The 19,752-nt window shown below is 35.9% G+C and overlaps 3 protein-coding genes across 3 annotated transcripts; all 3 read left to right on the top strand.

The window, feature by feature from the left end:
• Positions 1 to 1,632: 1,632 nt before the first annotated feature.
• LOC130463524 (uncharacterized) lies at positions 1,633 to 3,567 on the top strand. The gene is made up of 2 exons (XM_056832675.1): positions 1,633 to 1,817; positions 2,631 to 3,567. The coding sequence occupies exons 1-2, from the start codon at positions 1,633 to 1,635 to the stop codon at positions 3,565 to 3,567; spliced, it is 1,122 nt and encodes a 373-aa protein (XP_056688653.1).
• A 478-nt stretch (positions 3,568 to 4,045) lies between these two features.
• LOC110796058 (uncharacterized) lies at positions 4,046 to 5,913 on the top strand. The gene is made up of 2 exons (XM_056832676.1): positions 4,046 to 4,252; positions 5,359 to 5,913. The coding sequence occupies exons 1-2, from the start codon at positions 4,046 to 4,048 to the stop codon at positions 5,911 to 5,913; spliced, it is 762 nt and encodes a 253-aa protein (XP_056688654.1).
• Positions 5,914 to 17,957: 12,044 nt separating this feature from the next.
• Positions 17,958 to 19,320, top strand: LOC110796063 (repetitive proline-rich cell wall protein 1-like). Its single transcript, XM_022001095.2, has one exon. It carries the CDS (start codon positions 18,020 to 18,022, stop codon positions 19,166 to 19,168), a length of 1,149 nt encoding a protein of 382 aa, XP_021856787.1. The 5' UTR covers positions 17,958 to 18,019; the 3' UTR covers positions 19,169 to 19,320.
• The last annotated feature ends 432 nt before the right edge of the window (positions 19,321 to 19,752 follow it).

The following is a 19,752-nucleotide window of genomic DNA, read 5'->3' on the forward strand; positions in this document are numbered from 1 at the left end:
CCTCGTAGGTCACATAGAACTAAGGTTCAGCCGGACATATGGACAAGCGTCCTCTTGACTGAACACTTAGATGTTCTCATATTAGATAGTGATGAACCTATGACCTACAAGAAAATTATGACGATCCCAAGTTCCACTAAATGGTTAGAGGCCATGAAATCTGAGATAGACTCCATGTCTGAAAATCAAGTCTGGGATTTGGTAGATTTACAGGATGGGTTTACACATACGGATGCAAATGGGTCTTCAAATTGAAGAAACACAAAGATGGAATTGTATACATATACAAGGCTAGATTGGTAGAAAAAGGTTACAGGCAAGTTCACGGTGTTGACTACGATGAAACCTTTTCTCCAGTTGCTATGCTTAAGTCTATTCGGATAATCCTTGCGATTGCCACATTTCATGACTATGAAATATGGAAAATGGATGTCAAAACTTACTTCTTGAATGGTGTTCTTGAAACTGTGTTTATGATCCATCCGGCCGGACGAGGCTGTAAGGCGTTGGTCGCGAATACGAGCCGAGACGAGGCTGCCGGCCCATCGAGCCAAGCGCGCACGCGTGCAAGGCCCAACGAGCCAGCAGCTCGCCTGCAGCGAGGAGCCAGCCCGCAAGGCGTGGCCGTGTGCGCGCGCGGAGAGCAGCAAGGTAGCAGGCAAAGCAGCGAAGCCCAAGGCCCATGGATTCGATGCCCGCGTGCTGCTCGTGGGCTTGTGGTGCGTGTGTGTGGCCGGTTGAGGCCTTGTGCCTTGGCCGGTCAGTTTATAACCTTAGGATTATAACACACCACCACACACTTATGTTTTTCCAACCCTAGACTATTCTAAAACTACGTAATTTCAGTTTTGCCTCCGTTCATACTGTTCTTCCCAAAAAAGCTAAAAACTCTTGAGCATTGTCTGAGCTACGAATCTCAAGACGGATCTGAACGTGTCGGTGAACCAAGTAGAGGAACGACAATTAGAGTTCTTTGTTCGTGTTCGTGAATCGATAAACTAGGGAAAACATGCTTCGAATGTAAGTTTGCATAATCTATATTTTATACATGCTTCATGGCTTTGCGGATTGTTCAGCACATATTAATATATATTTAACTGTATTCCCCTGCACTTTGTTATTCCTCTACATGTTTTTCGGTATCCCTCTACATGTTCTTTGGTATTAATCTACATGACGTTCTTTGGTATTAGTAACAAATCAATCCTACAATTTATGGTAGATGATTTAATACTAATAACTTATTTATCTTTTTTTTTATATAACTTCTGCCAAGATATTTTAACAAAAAAAAAAGGATTGCATTCCAACTTCCACACTAAGTATAAGTACAAACTTTTGTATAAGACGATCTTACAAAAAAGACCGCCTTGATGGCAGCCAATATGCCACGTAAAATCTGATGTGGCATGACTCATCAACTTTTTTTTTTTTGAAAATATAAATACACATTTTCTTCCCATTTTCATTTGAAAACCTTAATTCCTTTCTCTCTCCTCCAAAGCTCTCTGTCTCTCTCTCCTTAAACGTCGTCACCCTCTCATCAAAATTAATGACGGAGATAACGAAGGCGGCGGCGGAGCTTATTCCCTTTCCATCGAAGATATTGCGGTGGCCCACGACTAGCGCGAGATGAAGGAGAATAGCGTGAAAGAAGCAAGAGCCGCGGGGATTAAAGGCGGCGAGTTTGGCAAGCAGAGGTGTCGGTTCTGTTTTCGACGCCACGGAGGAGCAGCAGTCTACGCAACTGGTACATTGTCGGCTTCGTCCGTACCTCGCTACCGCCTTTCTCCACCTCCTCATCGTTGTCTCATTTGGTAAATATTCCATCTCTCTCCTCCATTATTCTTCAATTCTTTTTGGATTTTTCAAGATCGGGTTGATTTGTTGTTCAGATCGGTGGATCGAAGGAAGGAGAAGAGTCGCGTTGTCGCCGTCAACATCGAAGCTCCGCCGTTTTCCTTGACGGCTTCGTCGACGGCTTGCTGATGAGGAAACACTGATGATATTCGTACCAAAATTGCTCTTGATAATCAGATTCCTAGTACTATTTTTGCCGAATTCTTAGTCTCTGGAAAGGTAATTGAATTGGTTATTTTCTATTGAATTGATGAAGTTCATATTCATTTGGTAGAGTAAGGGGCTTAATTTGGCGATTTCAATTAAATCGCAATATCTAGGTGTTCGGGCCCCCCCGTTGGGACCCACATTCAAGGAAATTACCAAAATACCCCTCCTATGGAAAATTAATCAAACACCCTCAAACACAAACCCTCTGATGTGCTCAGACCATAATTTCGGGGCTCATATCTCAGCCTTCAGCAGGCACATGATTTCATACCCCTACAAATTGCTCATATTTACTAATAATTCCATCCGGTATTACTATAAATATGACCCACCTAATCATTACTCGGGTATGAAATTATTCCCAAACTCACTCTCTGACTACTTTCTCTCTCTAACAAGACCTGACTTGAGCGTCGGAGAGGGTTTTCTCGGGAACCCCCCGAGCCAGTTTACGTTTGCCTTTTTGTAGGAAAAACGACAGCCCTATTGGAGTAAAACAACAACCCTGGTTGACGAGACTTCCCTTATTTTCACACTTATCATTTTCTTTGCAAAAACAGTTGGCGCCGTCGGTGGGGAAGTCAACTACAAGCCATGGTGTACACTTGGCGAACCAGGCCACACTTCTCCTCTCAACGATCAGAGTCTCATCCCAATTACGTGTTAATGCCTACTCCGCGGAACGGAGATGATCACGATGGTGATCAGGAGCATGAGAACCATCCCCATGTCGAGGGTAACCCTGAGAACTTGGTCACCAAAAAGGACCTGGAGCATATGGCTGCTCAACTCAATAAGGCTATCCGCAACCTCCAAGGAATGAGAGAGGGACCTTCGAAGAAACAGCCAAACCGCCCTATCAGCTCACGGGTGAGCACAACATCCCACACCATCCACAGGGCACAACCTCGAAGTGTGATGGAAAGGCTAGGTGAGAGGGGTGGGGCACAACCTCGCCCTCACCGACCAAGGGCCAGCCAAGATGCACGCTCGGTGATTGAAGAGCAACAGTTGCACATAGGAGACCTTGATGCTCGAGACCTCTTGCACATGAGGCACCTCGAACAAGCCAAAGAGGCCATCAGGAATGATAGGATCACCCGAGGTCTACCCCCCTCTAGTGCTAAGACCACTGCCTCCGCACGAGACCACCCTACTCCATCAAGGCAAGTCGATCCAATCGAAGTCAGCTCCCGCAGGACATTTCCCAGGAGGCACTCACCTTCTCCCATAAGGAGATGTCACTCACCCTCCAGCCGGATCAGAGGTCATTCTCCCCGGACAAGGGCTTCACCCCCCGATCAAAAACCAAGGTCTCATTCATCTCTTCATCGCCCAAGGTACCGTTCACCCTCAAGAACGACAAGGAGCCCGCCACGCCGTGAGAGAACATACTCTCCCCTCCGAGAGAGTAAGGTTAGACATACCTCCCCAAGAGGAAGATGGGGCTCCCCTCCACCAAGAAATGATAGGCGCAAGTACACTTCATCATTATAAGAGGCTCTCACTCCTTTCTCCCAAGAGATAATGAACACCTCTCGTCGGGACAAAGTGAAGGTCCCTACCATCGAGCCTTTCGATGGAATTACGGATCCGGAAGAGCAAATGGCTACCTATGTGGCCCAAATGAACGTCCAGACTGGGTGTGGAGCTACTTGGTACAAGTACTTCCCCACCACCTTGAAGGGTCTTGCCCTTATCTGGTTCAACAAGCATGTGTCAAAGGGGAGTATCAAGAGCTACAATGAGCTTGAAAAGGTGTTCATCAACCAATTCGCTGCAGGTCGAAGACACCAAAAGACAAATGTCAACTTAACGGCGGTCAGACAGGGAGAGACGAAGACCCTTTGCAACTATATCAAGAGATTCAAGAATAAGTCCTAAAGATACACAATCTCAAGGACGAAACCAAGTTCAGCCATATGACTTCAAATTTGAGTTGATCAAGTCCGGGGTGTCCAACCTCGAAGAAGCAATGGAGAAGGCCCAAATACACATTCAAGTCCGGGGTGGTGAACGTGGCGAGAAGAAAAAATTGAAGCCCAACTGGGGGGAAACCTCAAAACCTGACACAAAGAAGAAAGAAAAAGGCAGCCATAAACAAGTTCAACCCCCCCTCAAGAAGTCAGTTATGGTTGATGATCATGGGGAAGATCCGAGATACAACCGCAACAGGCGGGAGGTTTACCTTGATCTAAAAGGAAAATACATCCTTGAAGGAAATATGTCCTTCAACCAAGGTGCATTTAGTCTAATACCAAGGTTCAGATTAATTGCGAACAATTAATTCAGTGAGATCAAGTGATCGGAACAGCTAGGTGGAGCAATGCTTCTGATCAGTGAGTTCTAATGAATACTAAGCTCACAACTTACTCTTGACTGAACCTACAAGGTCACACCAATGGCACGTAACAGATCACCGGATTAAATGAATCGGAAATTCATTTAATAGGTTTTCGGGATCGGAATTAGTTTTGGAAAAAGTATTATACGATACGACCTTGCATCGGAATCGTATATCGTATCGCGAATATTTGTAAGCTGGGCGACACGAATAAATCGTATCGTACGACGGTGATTCGTCGTATACGAAACGATAAATAATATCGGAAAGATATTAATTGCGAATACGAAAGGCATCGGAGTTGCCGGCCCGTCGAGCCAAGCACGCAAGCGTGCAAGGCCCAACGAGCCAGCAAGCTCGCGAGCAAAGGAGAGCAACCAGCCCGCGTGTGGGCGGGAGCACGCAACAGCAGCGCAAGCAATGAGCAGCGACGAGAGAGCAGGCCCATGGCCCAGCTGCTCGGTCGCGCGCGCTGTGGGCTTCGGCCTGCTTTGTGTGTTGCTGGGCGGTGGGCTGTGGTGTCCGTGTGCTTGGGTGTGGCCGGTCAAGGCTTATTAGTCTTGGCCGGTTACATCATTAATATAATAGGGCTATTGTATTATTCCACACAATTCAGAACACAAAAGTTTCCAAAAACCCTAAACCTAATTTAGAATTACGTTCTTTAGTTTTCTCTCTCTGAGAAAACTGTTCTTCCCAAAAGAAAAAACTCTTGATTGATTGTCTAAGCTACGGTTATCAAGACGGATCTGATCGTATCGGTGAACCAAGTAGAGGAACGACAAGTGGAGTTCTAAGTTTGTGTTCGTTGAAAGATTACTAGGGAAAATACGCTTCGAATGTAAGTTTGCTTAATCTGTGCTTTATACATGTTTCCTGGCTTTGGGGATTGTTTCCGCACATGTTATTATGTTTAACTGTATTCCCCTACAATCCTCCCTAAGCCACATGGAATCCGTACACCTGAAGCAAAGCGAGACAAGTCACTTTGGTGTGAGTTTCACCACGAGTGCGGGTACACCACAAAGACCTATAGGGAGCAGAAAAGGGCACTGGATCACTTGGACGACAAGGGAACGCTGAATGATTACTTAAGGAAGAATCCTCTCCCAAAAGCAAAAGACAAAGAAAAGGAGTCCCCTAGTGATGATACGGGAGACTACATTGGAGTGATAACCGAAGGCTTGACACCAGGCGGGTCTGTGAGCAAGGCAAAGGATAGCTTATGGGCACTTGAACATCAAGTCCTAGAAGTGGCATTGACTTCTCAAACAACCTCGGTGATGACATTTGGTGGGAGCACTTGCCGCCCGATTCAAGAGTCCCATGATGATCCCCTGGTCATCGAGATGAAAGTCGCTAACTCAACAGTAGGGCGGGTGTTAGTGGATAGTGGATCATCCGCCGACATCATTACTCTAAAGTGTCTAGAAGGGCTCAAGTATTCCAAAGATGATCTAAAAACCATCTCCCAGCCACTCATTGGGTTCGGAGGTTAAGCCGTCCATCCCAAAGGCACTATCAAGCTACCCGTCAGGTTGGGTCCCAAGAACAAAGGAAGGCGACTGCTAGTAAAATTTCTTGTCGTTGATATCTCCGTACCATACAACATCATCATGGGTCGGCCTCTACTAAGAAAAATAAAAGTCGCAATTTCTGTATACCAACTCGTCATGCAGTTTGAGTTTGAAGATGGCACCGTGGGAAAAATCTTCGGGGATCAACAAGTGGGCAGGCGATGTTATGTCAACAGCCACAAGAAATGGACATGCACCCCCTAGCCACTGTCCAAGAAAGCTAAGCCGGAAGAGACTCGAAAATCCTGAAGGCAAGGATCTCCCTCATCCATGGAACGCCGACAACCTTAGAAGGTTTTATGTTCAATCTCCTAAGTATTTTTTCGCTTTCTCAAAAGTACTTAGCTTTATAGCTCGCAACCATAGTTTTCAATGATGAAAGTGGGGGCAAGATACATGTAAGCCAGACATAGGCTAAATAACATTTCATCACTGTAAACGAATTTTCAAGGCAATAGTAAAGAGCTAGGCGGCTAAAATTACTTAGCAAATTTTTTGTCTTTTTTAGAATGTTGTAAAGTAGAAGCCAAACATTGGCCAAGCAAGATCAACATACATCAAAAGGAAAAGACAAGCCAAGTTCAAGCATATGAACCCACTCCCATACTTAGAAAAATAATCTAAGTCATTTTCAAGAATTGTGCATCATCGTTTGCCCAAGCATGGGGCTCCTCAATCCCTTTGGAGAACAGCAACCCATTCCCATACTTAGCAAAATAATCTAAGTCGTTTTCAAGAATGGTGCCTCATGGTTCGCCCAAGTATGAGGCTCATTAGTGCCTTTGGAGAACAGCAGCTCATTCCCATAATTAGCAAAATAATCTAAGTCATTTTCAAGAATGGTGCATCATCGTTCGCCCAAGCAGGGGGCTCATTAGTCCCTTTGGAGAACAACAACCCATTCCCATACTTAGCAAAATAATCTAAGTCATTTTCAAAAATGGTGCCTCATCATTCGCCCAATCATGGGGCTCATTAGTCCCTTTGGAGAACAGCAGCCTATTCTCATACTTAGCAAAATAATCTAAGTCTTTCAAAGCATGGCGCTTCATCGTTCGTCCAAGCATGAGGCTCACTATTGGAGAATAGAATCCCATTCTTATACTTAGAAAAATAATATAAGTCTTTCAAAGCATGGCGCTTCATCGTTCGCCCAATAATGAGGCTCATTAGTCCCTTATTGGAGAATAGAAGCCCATTCTCATACTTAGCGGAATAATCTAAGCATAGCGCTTCATTGCTCGCCCAAGCATGGGGCTCATTAGTCCCTTTGGAGAGTAGAAGCTCATCCAATACTTATAATCCAAGCCTTTCAAGAATGACGCATCATCGTTCGCCCAAGAATGGGGCTCATAAGTCCCTATTGGAGAATAGAAGTCCATTCTCATACTTAGAAAAATAATCTAAGTCTTTCAAGCTGTCACCAAAACAAATCAGGCGCTGAGAATGTAATGCGCTAGAAATTAACAGCGCTCCTGATCCAAGCGTTGGAAATTTCTAGCGCTGCACAGATCTTAGTCGAAAAACTCACATTTCGAAGATTTATCTTATTATGTCCTATTTTACTATAAAAAATTCCGAAAAATAACAGACATTCCTAACCCTAAACCCTAAGCTTAAGTATTGACCGAACCTTCTCTCTGTCTCGTATTCGTGTGTCTGCCGCATTTAACACTTTGTTAAGCAGACCCTGCCCACACGATCACCTGAATTAGCGCGACTCCTTATTCCAATGCGTTGCTTTAACTTGACCTAAAATTAGGGAGAAAAAAATCTCTCCAAAGAAAATAGGCAAAGGAAACACAAAGGAATAAGATTTTCTCTAAATGCAACTATATGTAACTAAACTACGCTAATATGTACACAAAAGAGATTGTAAATGGCTCCTAAAGATGTGCTAATTACAAGCACTTCATGTTGTACTTGTGAACTTTTAGTTTCTTAAAGTAAGATTTACTATATGTAAAAAAAAGACAAAAAAATCATGATAAACTCCAATTCTCCTGTAACCTATACTTATATTTTAAAACATAATTAATGTTTTGCTTCCATGTGTCTACTCTTTGATTTTTCTATAATTTTTCTTTTTTAAAATTAGTTTACCCTTGCAATCCTAATTTAACTTTTCTTTAAACTAAAAATACTCCATGACTCTCCATATAATCTTCATTGAGGTTATTTACATTTAGAGGTGACTAGTGGGTCGGGTTTGACTCAACCCACCTTGACACAGCCCATAGTGGGTCACATGGGTCGGACATACTTATGAACCCACCTGACCCAACGGAATCACAACTATCGTAACCCACTAGACCCACCCGACCCGCACAACCCACCTTGACCCACGACCCATCATGTATTGTGTCTATTTTTTCAGACACAGCCCACGACTCGACCGACCCTAGTTTGACTAAGGTGAGTCGTGTTCCAATTATTCCCGACCCACGGCCCATCAAACCCACCACAACCCTCCCAACCCGCCACGTTGGCCAATTCATAACATCCTATTTTATGTACGGTAGAACAAATTGATATTTTTTATAGTTAGAATAAATTTGTCATTAATTCATCGCCCCTTCTACTACTGATTAAAATATATAACCGTGCATAGCACGATCTAAAAATTGTTTAATTAACCTCATATATTAGTTTTTTCTAAACCACAATAAACCAAATTTACGATATACACACACTACAAGAAATTGTACCATTAACGACGGGAAATCTCGTCGCTAAAGGCCAATAATCGTTGATTAATGCGAGATTTTCTGTCGCGAAGCCGTCATAAAAGGGGGCCGTCGTTAATGAAAAATTTCGTTGTTAACCCGTCGTAAAAGACATTTGCGACGGTTGTTCCCGTCTTTGGTTGGTTGTTAGCCCCGTCGCAAAAGGTTTGCGACGGTACTTTTGACCCGTCGTAATTAAGTTGTCATTAAAGACACAAATTCTTGTAGTGACATGATCTGAGCTTATTTTGTTGTATAATATCATTACCAATCTTGTCTTGTCTAGTGGTTGAGATCAAATATTATGTACCATAAATTTTGACCTACGCTACAAGAAATTGTACTATTAACGACGGGAAATCCCGTCGCGAAAGGACAATAATCGTTGATTAACGACGGGATTTCCTGTCGCGAACCCGTCATAAAAGGGGGCCGTCGTTAATAGAAATCCCGTCGTAAATTCGTCGTAAACCCGTCGTAAAAGACATTTGCGACGGTTATTCCCGTCATTGTTTGGTTGTTAGCCCCGTCGCAAAGGCTTTTGCGACGGGATTTTTGACCCGTCGTAATTAGGTTGTCGTTAAAGATACAAATTCTTGTAGTGCTAAAGGTTGCGTGTGTAACTCACCATTAGAGATATGATGTAAGGGAAACTATATATTCGTTCAAACTTATTTTAGTTATAAATTGTATGTGCTTGGTCAACCATTTTTTTCATGAACTTAACTAAACTTATCTCGACTTTTTTTTGTTTTAAACTAGTGAAAATAAGAGCCTTTAATTAGGATTAAAATTTCCTCAACCACTTCCCAAACTATCAAAATAATGGCTACTCCCCGGCTAGAGTAACTAGATCGGAGAATAGTGATTTATTTACTCAGAAAATTAATTACTCCCTTCGTTAAGAGATATATTTGGCCGGACACGGATATTAAGAAAAATAATTGAATGAAATAAAGTAATAAAACAAGTGGGGTTAGGTAGATATTTTAATAAGTAAAACAAGTGAGTACCATGTCATTTTAAGGGGTGGGGGGTAAGATGTAGTTATGAAATTATTTGTTTAATAGAGTGGTGGGACATAAGATATATTAGATAGATTATTTAATTAGATGGTGATGTTGATAAACTACTAAAAATGACAAGTGTATCTCTTAAATAAATATGACCGAAAAAGGCAAGTATATCCCTTAAATAAATACAGATGGAGAACAAATTTATCATACTGCAGCATGTTAATTACGGGGTACTACTTAAGTGACGAGTTAATTGAGTATGAAATACGCATTTTTCACGAAATTCTAAGCTGTAGACAAGCATTTCTCATTTCATTGTCGAAAATCAACATTATTTTTCATGAAATTTTAGGTTGTAGACAAGTATACACTCTGTATCATAATCCACAACACTACTTAATCAATATCTACCACAAGTTAACCAGTTCAGCTACATAGATATTCGCTTAAGTCACTATCAAGCATTTCGCATCTGATTGAGATCGACCCGATGACCTCCAAATCACAAGGTGAGTTCCCCCCATTAACTCCAGTGGCGGACCTTGAACGGTTTTATGAGGGGGGCCGGTAGAGAAAAATTAAGCATTATACTATATAATTATACAATTATACAATTATACACAAATTTTAGGAGGGCCGTAACTAAAAATACACTACAAAATTTTTCGGCCGGGGGGACCAGGCCCACCCCAGCCATCACAAAGATCCGCCACTGATTAACTCTATCAACTTATGTTGGTTACATGCATGTTTCTACATATATATGAACCAATTGACCATACGTGAATTATTTTAATAAATAATACTCCCTCCGTCCCTTAATACTCGCACCGGTTTGATCGGTGCGGAGTTTAAGGCATTTGAATTGATTTATTAATTTAATGAGTGTTAGTTGATAGTGAGGTATTTTTTTTAATATAGTTAGTGGGAAATGTGTAAGGGGTGGGGTGGGGTGAGTGGGGGTGTGAATTTTTAAATGATTTTTTGTAGGGAGTAGGGGTGTAGTTGGGTTAGTAAGTAAGTGTGAGAAATAATGTAATATTGGTAAAAAATTTCATTTATAGAAGCGATGCAAGTATTAAGGGACGACCCGAAAAGAAAAGCGGTGCGAGTATTAAGGGACTAATTGCTGACTGCTGTACCCGGGTACAGCCAGCTCTGGCTATACCCCCAAAAACGACGCGCTCATATTGTTTGTTCATTCTTGTCGACTGTTTGTTCTTTTTTATTGTACTATTTGTTCATTCTTATTGTACTGATTGTTCTTTCTTGTTGTATTGTTTGTTCTTTCATGTTGTTTTTTAAATTTATCATCAAATTTTCATAATTGTTGTATTTTTTGTTATTTCTTCTGGAATTTTATGTTCTTTTTTATATTGTTTGTTCTTTCTTGTTTATTTGTTTGTTTATAATAATCATATGGTTAATGTTCATAATTAAATTCTTCATTAATCTTTTATTCTTTCTTTTTGTATTGTTTGTTCTTTCTTGTTGTACTGTTTGTTATTTCTTGTTGTTTTTTAAATTCATTCATCAAACTTATTGTTGTATTGTTTGTTCTTTCATGCTGGCTTTAAAATTCATCATAAAATTGTTCATAATTGTTGTATTGTTTGTTCTTTTTTCTGGAATTTTATGTTCTTTTTTATATTGTTTGTTCTTTTTTGTTGAATTATTTGTTCTTTCTTGTTTATTTGTTTGTTCATAATAATTATTTGCTTTATTGTTTGTTTTTTCTTGTTGTATTGTTTGTTCTTTCATGTTGGCTTTAAAATTCATCATAAAATTGTTCATAATTGTTGTATTGTTTGTTCTTTTTTCTGAAATTTTATGTTCTTTTTTATATTGTTTGTTCTTTTTTGTTGAATTATTTGTTTGTTCACAATAAATATATGGTTAATGTTCATAATGAAATTGTTCACTTCATTGGTCTTTTATGTTTTTACAAGCGCCTATATTGTTTATTTCTAAATAAATAAATAAATGTTCATTTCCAAAATAGTAAATGTTCATTCCAAATAAATAAATAAATATTCTTTTCCGAAATAGTAAATGTTCATTTCCGAAATAGTAAATGCTCATTTTTGTAGTGTATTTCCAAATAAATAAATAAATGTTCATTTCCAAAATAGTAAATGTTCATTCCAAATAAATAAATAAACGTTCATTTTCGAAATAGTAAATGTTCATTTTTGTACCAGTATTTGTTCTTTCTTGTTTTATTGTTTGTTCTTTCATGTTGGCTTTAAAATTCATCATAAAATTATTCATAATTGTTGTTTTGGTTGTTCTTTTTTCTGGAATTTTATGTTCTTTTTTATATTGTTTGTTCTTTTTTGTTGAATTATTTGTTCTTTCTTGTTTATTTGTTTGTTCACAATAAATATATGGTTAATGTTCATAATGAAATTGTTCACTTCATTGGTCTTTTATGTTTTTACAAGCGCCTATATTGTTTATTTCCAAATAAATACATAAATGTTCATATCCAAAATAGTAAATGTTCATTCCAAATAAATAAATAAATGTTCATTTCCGAAATAGTAAATGCTCATTTTTGTAGTTTATTTCCAAATAAATAAATAAATGTTCATTTCCAAAATAGTAAATGTTCATTCCAAATAAATAAATAAATGTTCATTTTCGAAATAGTAAATGTTCATTTTTGTACCAGTATATTAATGTTCATTTTAAACAACACAAAACGACATCGTTTTGGATGGGGGTACAGCCAGCTTTGGCTGTACCCGGGTATAGCCAAAAATTTGCGCAATCGCTAATTGCTGTACCCGGGTACAGCCAGCTCTGGCTGTACCCCCCAAAAATGACGCGCTCATATTGTTTGTTCATTCCTGTCGACTGTTTGTTCTTTTTTATTGTACTGTTTGTTCATTCTTATTGTACTGTTTGTTCATTCTTGTTGTACTGTTTGTTCTTTCTTGTTGTATTGTTTGTTCTTTCATGTTGTTTTTTAAATTCATCATCAAATTTTCATAATTGTTGTTTTTTTGTTCTTTCTTCTGGAATTTTATGTTATTTTTTATATTGTTTGTTCTTTCTTATTTATTTGTTTGTTTATAATAATCATATGGTTAATATTCATAATTAAACTCTTCATTAATCTTTTATTCTTTCTTTTTGTATGGTTTGTTCTTTCTTGTTGTACTGTTTGTTTTTTCTTGTTGTTTTTTAAATTCATTCATCAAACTTATTGTTGTATTGTTTGTTCTTTCATGTTGGCTTTAAAATTCATCATAAAATTGTTCATAATTGTTGTATTGTTTGTTCTTTTTTCTGGAATTTTATGTTCTTTTTTATATTGTTTGTTCTTTTTTCTGGAATTTTATGTTCTTTCTTGTTTATTTGTTTGTTCATGATAATTATCTGCTTTATTGTTTGTTCTTTCTTGTTGTATTGTTTGTTCTTTCATGTTGGCTTTAAAATTCATCATAAAATTGTTCATAATTGTTGTATTATTTGTTCTTTTTTCTGGAATTTTATGTTCTTTTTTATATTGTTTGTTCTTTTTTGTTGAATTATTTGTTCTTTCTTGTTTATTTGTTTGTTCATAATAATTATTTGCTTTATTGTTTGTTTTTTCTTGTTGTATTGTTTGTTCTTTCATGTTGGCTTTAAAATTCATCATAAAATTGTTCATAATTGTTGTATTGTTTGTTCTTTTTTCTGAAATTTTATGTTCTTTTTTATATTGTTTGTTCTTTTTTGTTGAATTATTTGTTTGTTCACAATAAATATATGGTTAATGTTCATAATGAAATTGTTCACTTCATTGGTCTTTTATGTTTTTACAAGCGCCTATATTGTTTTTTTCTAAATAAATAAATAAATGTTCATTTCCAAAATAGTAAATGTTCATTCCAAATAAATAAATAAATATTCTTTTCCGAAATAGTAAATGTTCATTTCCGAAATAGTAAATGCTCATTTTTGTAGTGTATTTCCAAATAAATAAATAAATGTTCATTTCCAAAATAGTAAATGTTCATTCCAAATAAATAAATAAACGTTCATTTTCGAAATAGTAAATGTTCATTTTTGTACCAGTATTTGTTCTTTCTTGTTTTATTGTTTGTTCTTTCATGTTGGCTTTAAAATTCATCATAAAATTATTCATAATTGTTGTTTTGGTTGTTCTTTTTTCTGGAATTTTATGTTCTTTTTTATATTGTTTGTTCTTTTTTGTTGAATTATTTGTTCTTTCTTGTTTATTTGTTTGTTCACAATAAATATATGGTTAATGTTCATAATGAAATTGTTCACTTCATTGGTCTTTTATGTTTTTACAAGCGCCTATATTGTTTATTTCCAAATAAATACATAAATGTTCATATCCAAAATAGTAAATGTTCATTCCAAATAAATAAATAAATGTTCATTTCCGAAATAGTAAATGCTCATTTTTGTAGTTTATTTCCAAATAAATAAATAAATGTTCATTTCCAAAATAGTAAATGTTCATTCCAAATAAATAAATAAATGTTCATTTTCGAAATAGTAAATGTTCATTTTTGTACCAGTATATTAATGTTCATTTTAAACAACACAAAACGACATCGTTTTGGATGGGGGTACAGCCAGCTTTGGCTGTACCCGGGTATAGCCAAAAATTTGCGCAATCGCTAATTGCTGTACCCGGGTACAGCCAGCTCTGGCTGTACCCCCCAAAAATGACGCGCTCATATTGTTTGTTCATTCCTGTCGACTGTTTGTTCTTTTTTATTGTACTGTTTGTTCATTCTTATTGTACTGTTTGTTCATTCTTGTTGTACTGTTTGTTCTTTCTTGTTGTATTGTTTGTTCTTTCATGTTGTTTTTTAAATTCATCATCAAATTTTCATAATTGTTGTTTTTTTGTTCTTTCTTCTGGAATTTTATGTTATTTTTTATATTGTTTGTTCTTTCTTATTTATTTGTTTGTTTATAATAATCATATGGTTAATATTCATAATTAAACTCTTCATTAATCTTTTATTCTTTCTTTTTGTATGGTTTGTTCTTTCTTGTTGTACTGTTTGTTTTTTCTTGTTGTTTTTTAAATTCATTCATCAAACTTATTGTTGTATTGTTTGTTCTTTCATGTTGGCTTTAAAATTCATCATAAAATTGTTCATAATTGTTGTATTGTTTGTTCTTTTTTCTGGAATTTTATGTTCTTTTTTATATTGTTTGTTCTTTTTTCTGGAATTTTATGTTCTTTCTTGTTTATTTGTTTGTTCATGATAATTATCTGCTTTATTGTTTGTTCTTTCTTGTTGTATTGTTTGTTCTTTCATGTTGGCTTTAAAATTCATCATAAAATTGTTCATAATTGTTGTATTATTTGTTCTTTTTTCTGGAATTTTATGTTCTTTTTTATATTGTTTGTTCTTTTTTGTTGAATTATTTGTTCTTTCTTGTTTATTTGTTTATTCATAATAATTATTTGCTTTATTGTTTGTTTTTTCTTGTTGTATTGTTTGTTCTTTCATGTTGGCTTTAAAATTCATCATAAAATTGTTCATAATTGTTGTATTGTTTGTTCTTTTTTCTGAAATTTTATGTTCTTTTTTATATTGTTTGTTCTTTTTTGTTGAATTATTTGTTTGTTCACAATAAATATATGGTTAATGTTCATAATGAAATTGTTCACTTCATTGGTCTTTTATGTTTTTACAAGCGCCTATATTGTTTTTTTCTAAATAAATAAATAAATGTTCATTTCCAAAATAGTAAATGTTCATTCCAAATAAATAAATAAATATTCTTTTCCGAAATAGTAAATGTTCATTTCCGAAATAGTAAATGCTCATTTTTGTAGTGTATTTCCAAATAAATAAATAAATGTTCATTTCCAAAATAGTAAATGTTCATTCCAAATAAATAAATAAACGTTCATTTTCGAAATAGTAAATGTTCATTTTTGTACCAGTATTTGTTCTTTCTTGTTTTATTGTTTGTTCTTTCATGTTGGCTTTAAAATTCATCATAAAATTATTCATAATTGTTGTTTTGGTTGTTCTTTTTTCTGGAATTTTATGTTCTTTTTTATATTGTTTGTTCTTTTTTGTTGAATTATTTGTTCTTTCTTGTTTATTTGTTTGTTCACAATAAATATATGGTTAATGTTCATAATGAAATTGTTCACTTCATTGGTCTTTTATGTTTTTACAAGCGCCTATATTGTTTATTTCCAAATAAATACATAAATGTTCATATCCAAAATAGTAAATGTTCATTCCAAATAAATAAATAAATGTTCATTTCCGAAATAGTAAATGCTCATTTTTGTAGTTTATTTCCAAATAAATAAATAAATGTTCATTTCCAAAATAGTAAATGTTCATTCCAAATAAATAAATAAATGTTCATTTTCGAAATAGTAAATGTTCATTTTTGTACCAGTATATTAATGTTCATTTTAAACAACACAAAACGACATCGTTTTGGATGGGGGTACAGCCAGCTTTGGCTGTACCCGGGTATAGCCAAAAATTTGCGCAATCGCTAATTGCTGTACCCGGGTACAGCCAGCTCTGGCTGTACCCCCCAAAAATGACGCGCTCATATTGTTTGTTCATTCCTGTCGACTGTTTGTTCTTTTTTATTGTACTGTTTGTTCATTCTTATTGTACTGTTTGTTCATTCTTGTTGTACTGTTTGTTCTTTCTTGTTGTATTGTTTGTTCTTTCATGTTGTTTTTTAAATTCATCATCAAATTTTCATAATTGTTGTTTTTTTGTTCTTTCTTCTGGAATTTTATGTTATTTTTTATATTGTTTGTTCTTTCTTATTTATTTGTTTGTTTATAATAATCATATGGTTAATATTCATAATTAAACTCTTCATTAATCTTTTATTCTTTCTTTTTGTATGGTTTGTTCTTTCTTGTTGTACTGTTTGTTTTTTCTTGTTGTTTTTTAAATTCATTCATCAAACTTATTGTTGTATTGTTTGTTCTTTCATGTTGGCTTTAAAATTCATCATAAAATTGTTCATAATTGTTGTATTGTTTGTTCTTTTTTCTGGAATTTTATGTTCTTTTTTATATTGTTTGTTCTTTTTTCTGGAATTTTATGTTCTTTCTTGTTTATTTGTTTGTTCATGATAATTATCTGCTTTATTGTTTGTTCTTTCTTGTTGTATTGTTTGTTCTTTCATGTTGGCTTTAAAACATATTCATCATAAAATTGTTCATAATTGTTGTATTATTTGTTCTTTTTTCTGGAATTTTATGTTCTTTTTTATATTGTTTGTTCTTTTTTGTTGAATTATTTGTTCTTTTTTGTTTATTTGTTTGTTCACAATAAATATATGGTTAATGTTCATAATGAAATTATTCACTTCATTGGTCTTTTATGTTTTTACAAGCGCCTATATTGTTTATTTCCAAATAAATAATAAATGTTCATTTCCAAAATAGTAAATGTTCATTCCAAATAAATAAATAAATGTTCTTCCGAAATAGTAAATGTTCATTTTTATACCAGTATATTAATGTTCATTTTAAACAACACAAAACGACATCGTTTTGGATGGGGGTACAGCCAAAAATTTGCGTTAAGGGACGGAGGGAGTATTACTTCGTAACATTTGCAAATAGTTGGATCAGTATAACTATTCTCTTAATTAGTTCACTCATTATTAAACACGCGTTAAATTATTACATCTATGATCTATATCAAAGACGTACTATCCAAAAGATAGGAGGAATTCAACAATTTAGAGTTGAATCTCATTTTATAATCCAAAGAATCAGAGCACGTCGACGTTTCTTAGCATCACAAATCAGACAACAAGCTACCTACCAATTATCCATGTGTTAAAAAATCCATTAAAAACAAGTTTAAAAATTATTGTCTAGACAGCGTCTAAGTTTTATTGTCATCATTTTGATAATTACAAATTAACTACCTAACATAGTTTACTTTTTGTATCCTAATTCCAACTTGTTTGCGTCGGTGAATTTATTTGAAGTTTTTTACCGAATAAATTTTCAGCCGGCGTAGTTTATCGTCAACATCGACGCATCTTGCCAGCTACTAATGATTATGAAAGTGTTATTTGCATTTTAATAAATATATTCGAACAAAAATGTCCAAATTCATAAAAAGATTAGGTCAATTCGACTTGTTATTAGCAAGGTGGCATCAAATAACGAAGTAATTAAAAATAATAGTAAGACTTGCTCAACCTAAGGATGACCTTATATAAAGCCCTCGTGCAAACTTGATATTCCACAACTCACTCATTTCATCATATTTCCATCGAGAGAAATTTTACAATAAAATGGCTCTCCAACATGCTTCTTTCTTGTCCTTCCTTCTCTTGGCTTTGCTAACAATTTCAACTGCTAGTGATTCTTATTCTTACAACCCTACTCCATCATACAAGACACCAACCTATTCTCCGGTTTACACTCCTTCCCCAGTTTACAAATCTCCTGTTTACACCTCATCTCCAGTGTACAAATCCCCAGTTTACACACCGTCCCCTATGTACAAATCACCAGTTTACACACCATCCCCTGTGTACAAGTCACCAATTTACAAGTCACCGATTTATACCCCATCCCCGGTTTACAAGTCACCAGTTTACACTCCATCACCGGTTTACAAGTCACCAGTGTCCACTCCATCCCCCGTATACAAGTCTCCAGTATACACTCCATCGCCCGTATATAAGTCTCCTGTTTACACCCCATCACCGATTTATAAGTCTCCAGTTTACACTCCATCACCTGTGTACAAGTCACCGATTTACACTCCATCGCCTGTTTACAAGTCTCCAGTTTACACTCCATCCCCTGTTTATACCCCATCTCCGGTGTACAAGTCTCCAGTTTACACCCCAAGCCCAGTGTACAAATCCCCTATTTACACTCCAAAGCCGATGTATAAGTCCCCTGTTTATACCCCGTCCCCAGTGTATAAGCCTCCAGTTTACACCCCATCCCCAGTGTACAAGTCTCCAGTTTACACTCCATCTCCGGTTTACAAGTCTCCAATTTATACCCCATCTCCGGTTTACAAGTCTCCAATTTATACCCCATCCCCAGTTTACAAGTCTCCAGTTTATACCCCATCCCCGGTTTACAAGTCTCCAGTTTACACCCAATCACCGGTGTACAAGTCTCCAGTTTACACTCCATCGCCGGTTTACAAATCGCCAGTTTACACTCCATCTCCTGTTTACAAGTCTCCAGTTTACACCACCCCATCACCAGTGTACAAATCACCTGTTTACACTCCATCGCCGATCTACAAGTCACCAGTTTACACTCCATCTCCTGTTTACAAGTCACCGGTTTACACCCCTTCTCCAGTGTATAAGACTCCTATATACACCCCATCACCGATTTACAAATCTCCTGTTTACTCTCCTTCCCCAGTTTACAAAGCCCCTGCGTATACTCCAAGTCCTTCATATGGGTATTAAGAGGATACTTAGCCAAATAATGGTTTTAGTTTTGTTTGCACAATATTTTAAGTAACTCAGAATGAGGTTGGGTGAATTGTTGTTCTATTACGTGTTATTGTATTTTACTTCTTTATTTATATTCAAATGAATGAATAATTTATTTAATTATCCATGCATTTTTTTTATTTAGTGCAAACTTAAATTTTTATACGAATAGCATACTACTATAATTGCATACATCCGATCCCCTAGCATTAATTTGTTCGATTTTATTGCTTTACACTCCATAATATTCAAAATAATAATCCATAATTACTTTCTTATTTCAAAATTTTCCACTTCGTAATCATATCCACATATGACCACATTAGCTCTCTCTTCCACGTATTATAATACTAGTTTACGGTCCGTGCCTTGCACAGGTCTTTTGCAAATTACATTTCGATCTAATGTTTGTTAATAATATAGTAATATACTTCGTATGTGATATCACGTACTGCTATTAAGATTGTCAAGAAATTAACAACGCCATTTCTAACTTAAAAATTGAATTAAATGGGTAAAAATTGAATTAAAATACCCATTTAAGTACTTACATATTA

Source organism: Spinacia oleracea, chromosome 6 (genome assembly GCF_020520425.1).
Source record: "Spinacia oleracea cultivar Varoflay chromosome 6, BTI_SOV_V1, whole genome shotgun sequence".
NCBI classification, from domain to species: domain Eukaryota; kingdom Viridiplantae; phylum Streptophyta; class Magnoliopsida; order Caryophyllales; family Amaranthaceae; genus Spinacia; species Spinacia oleracea.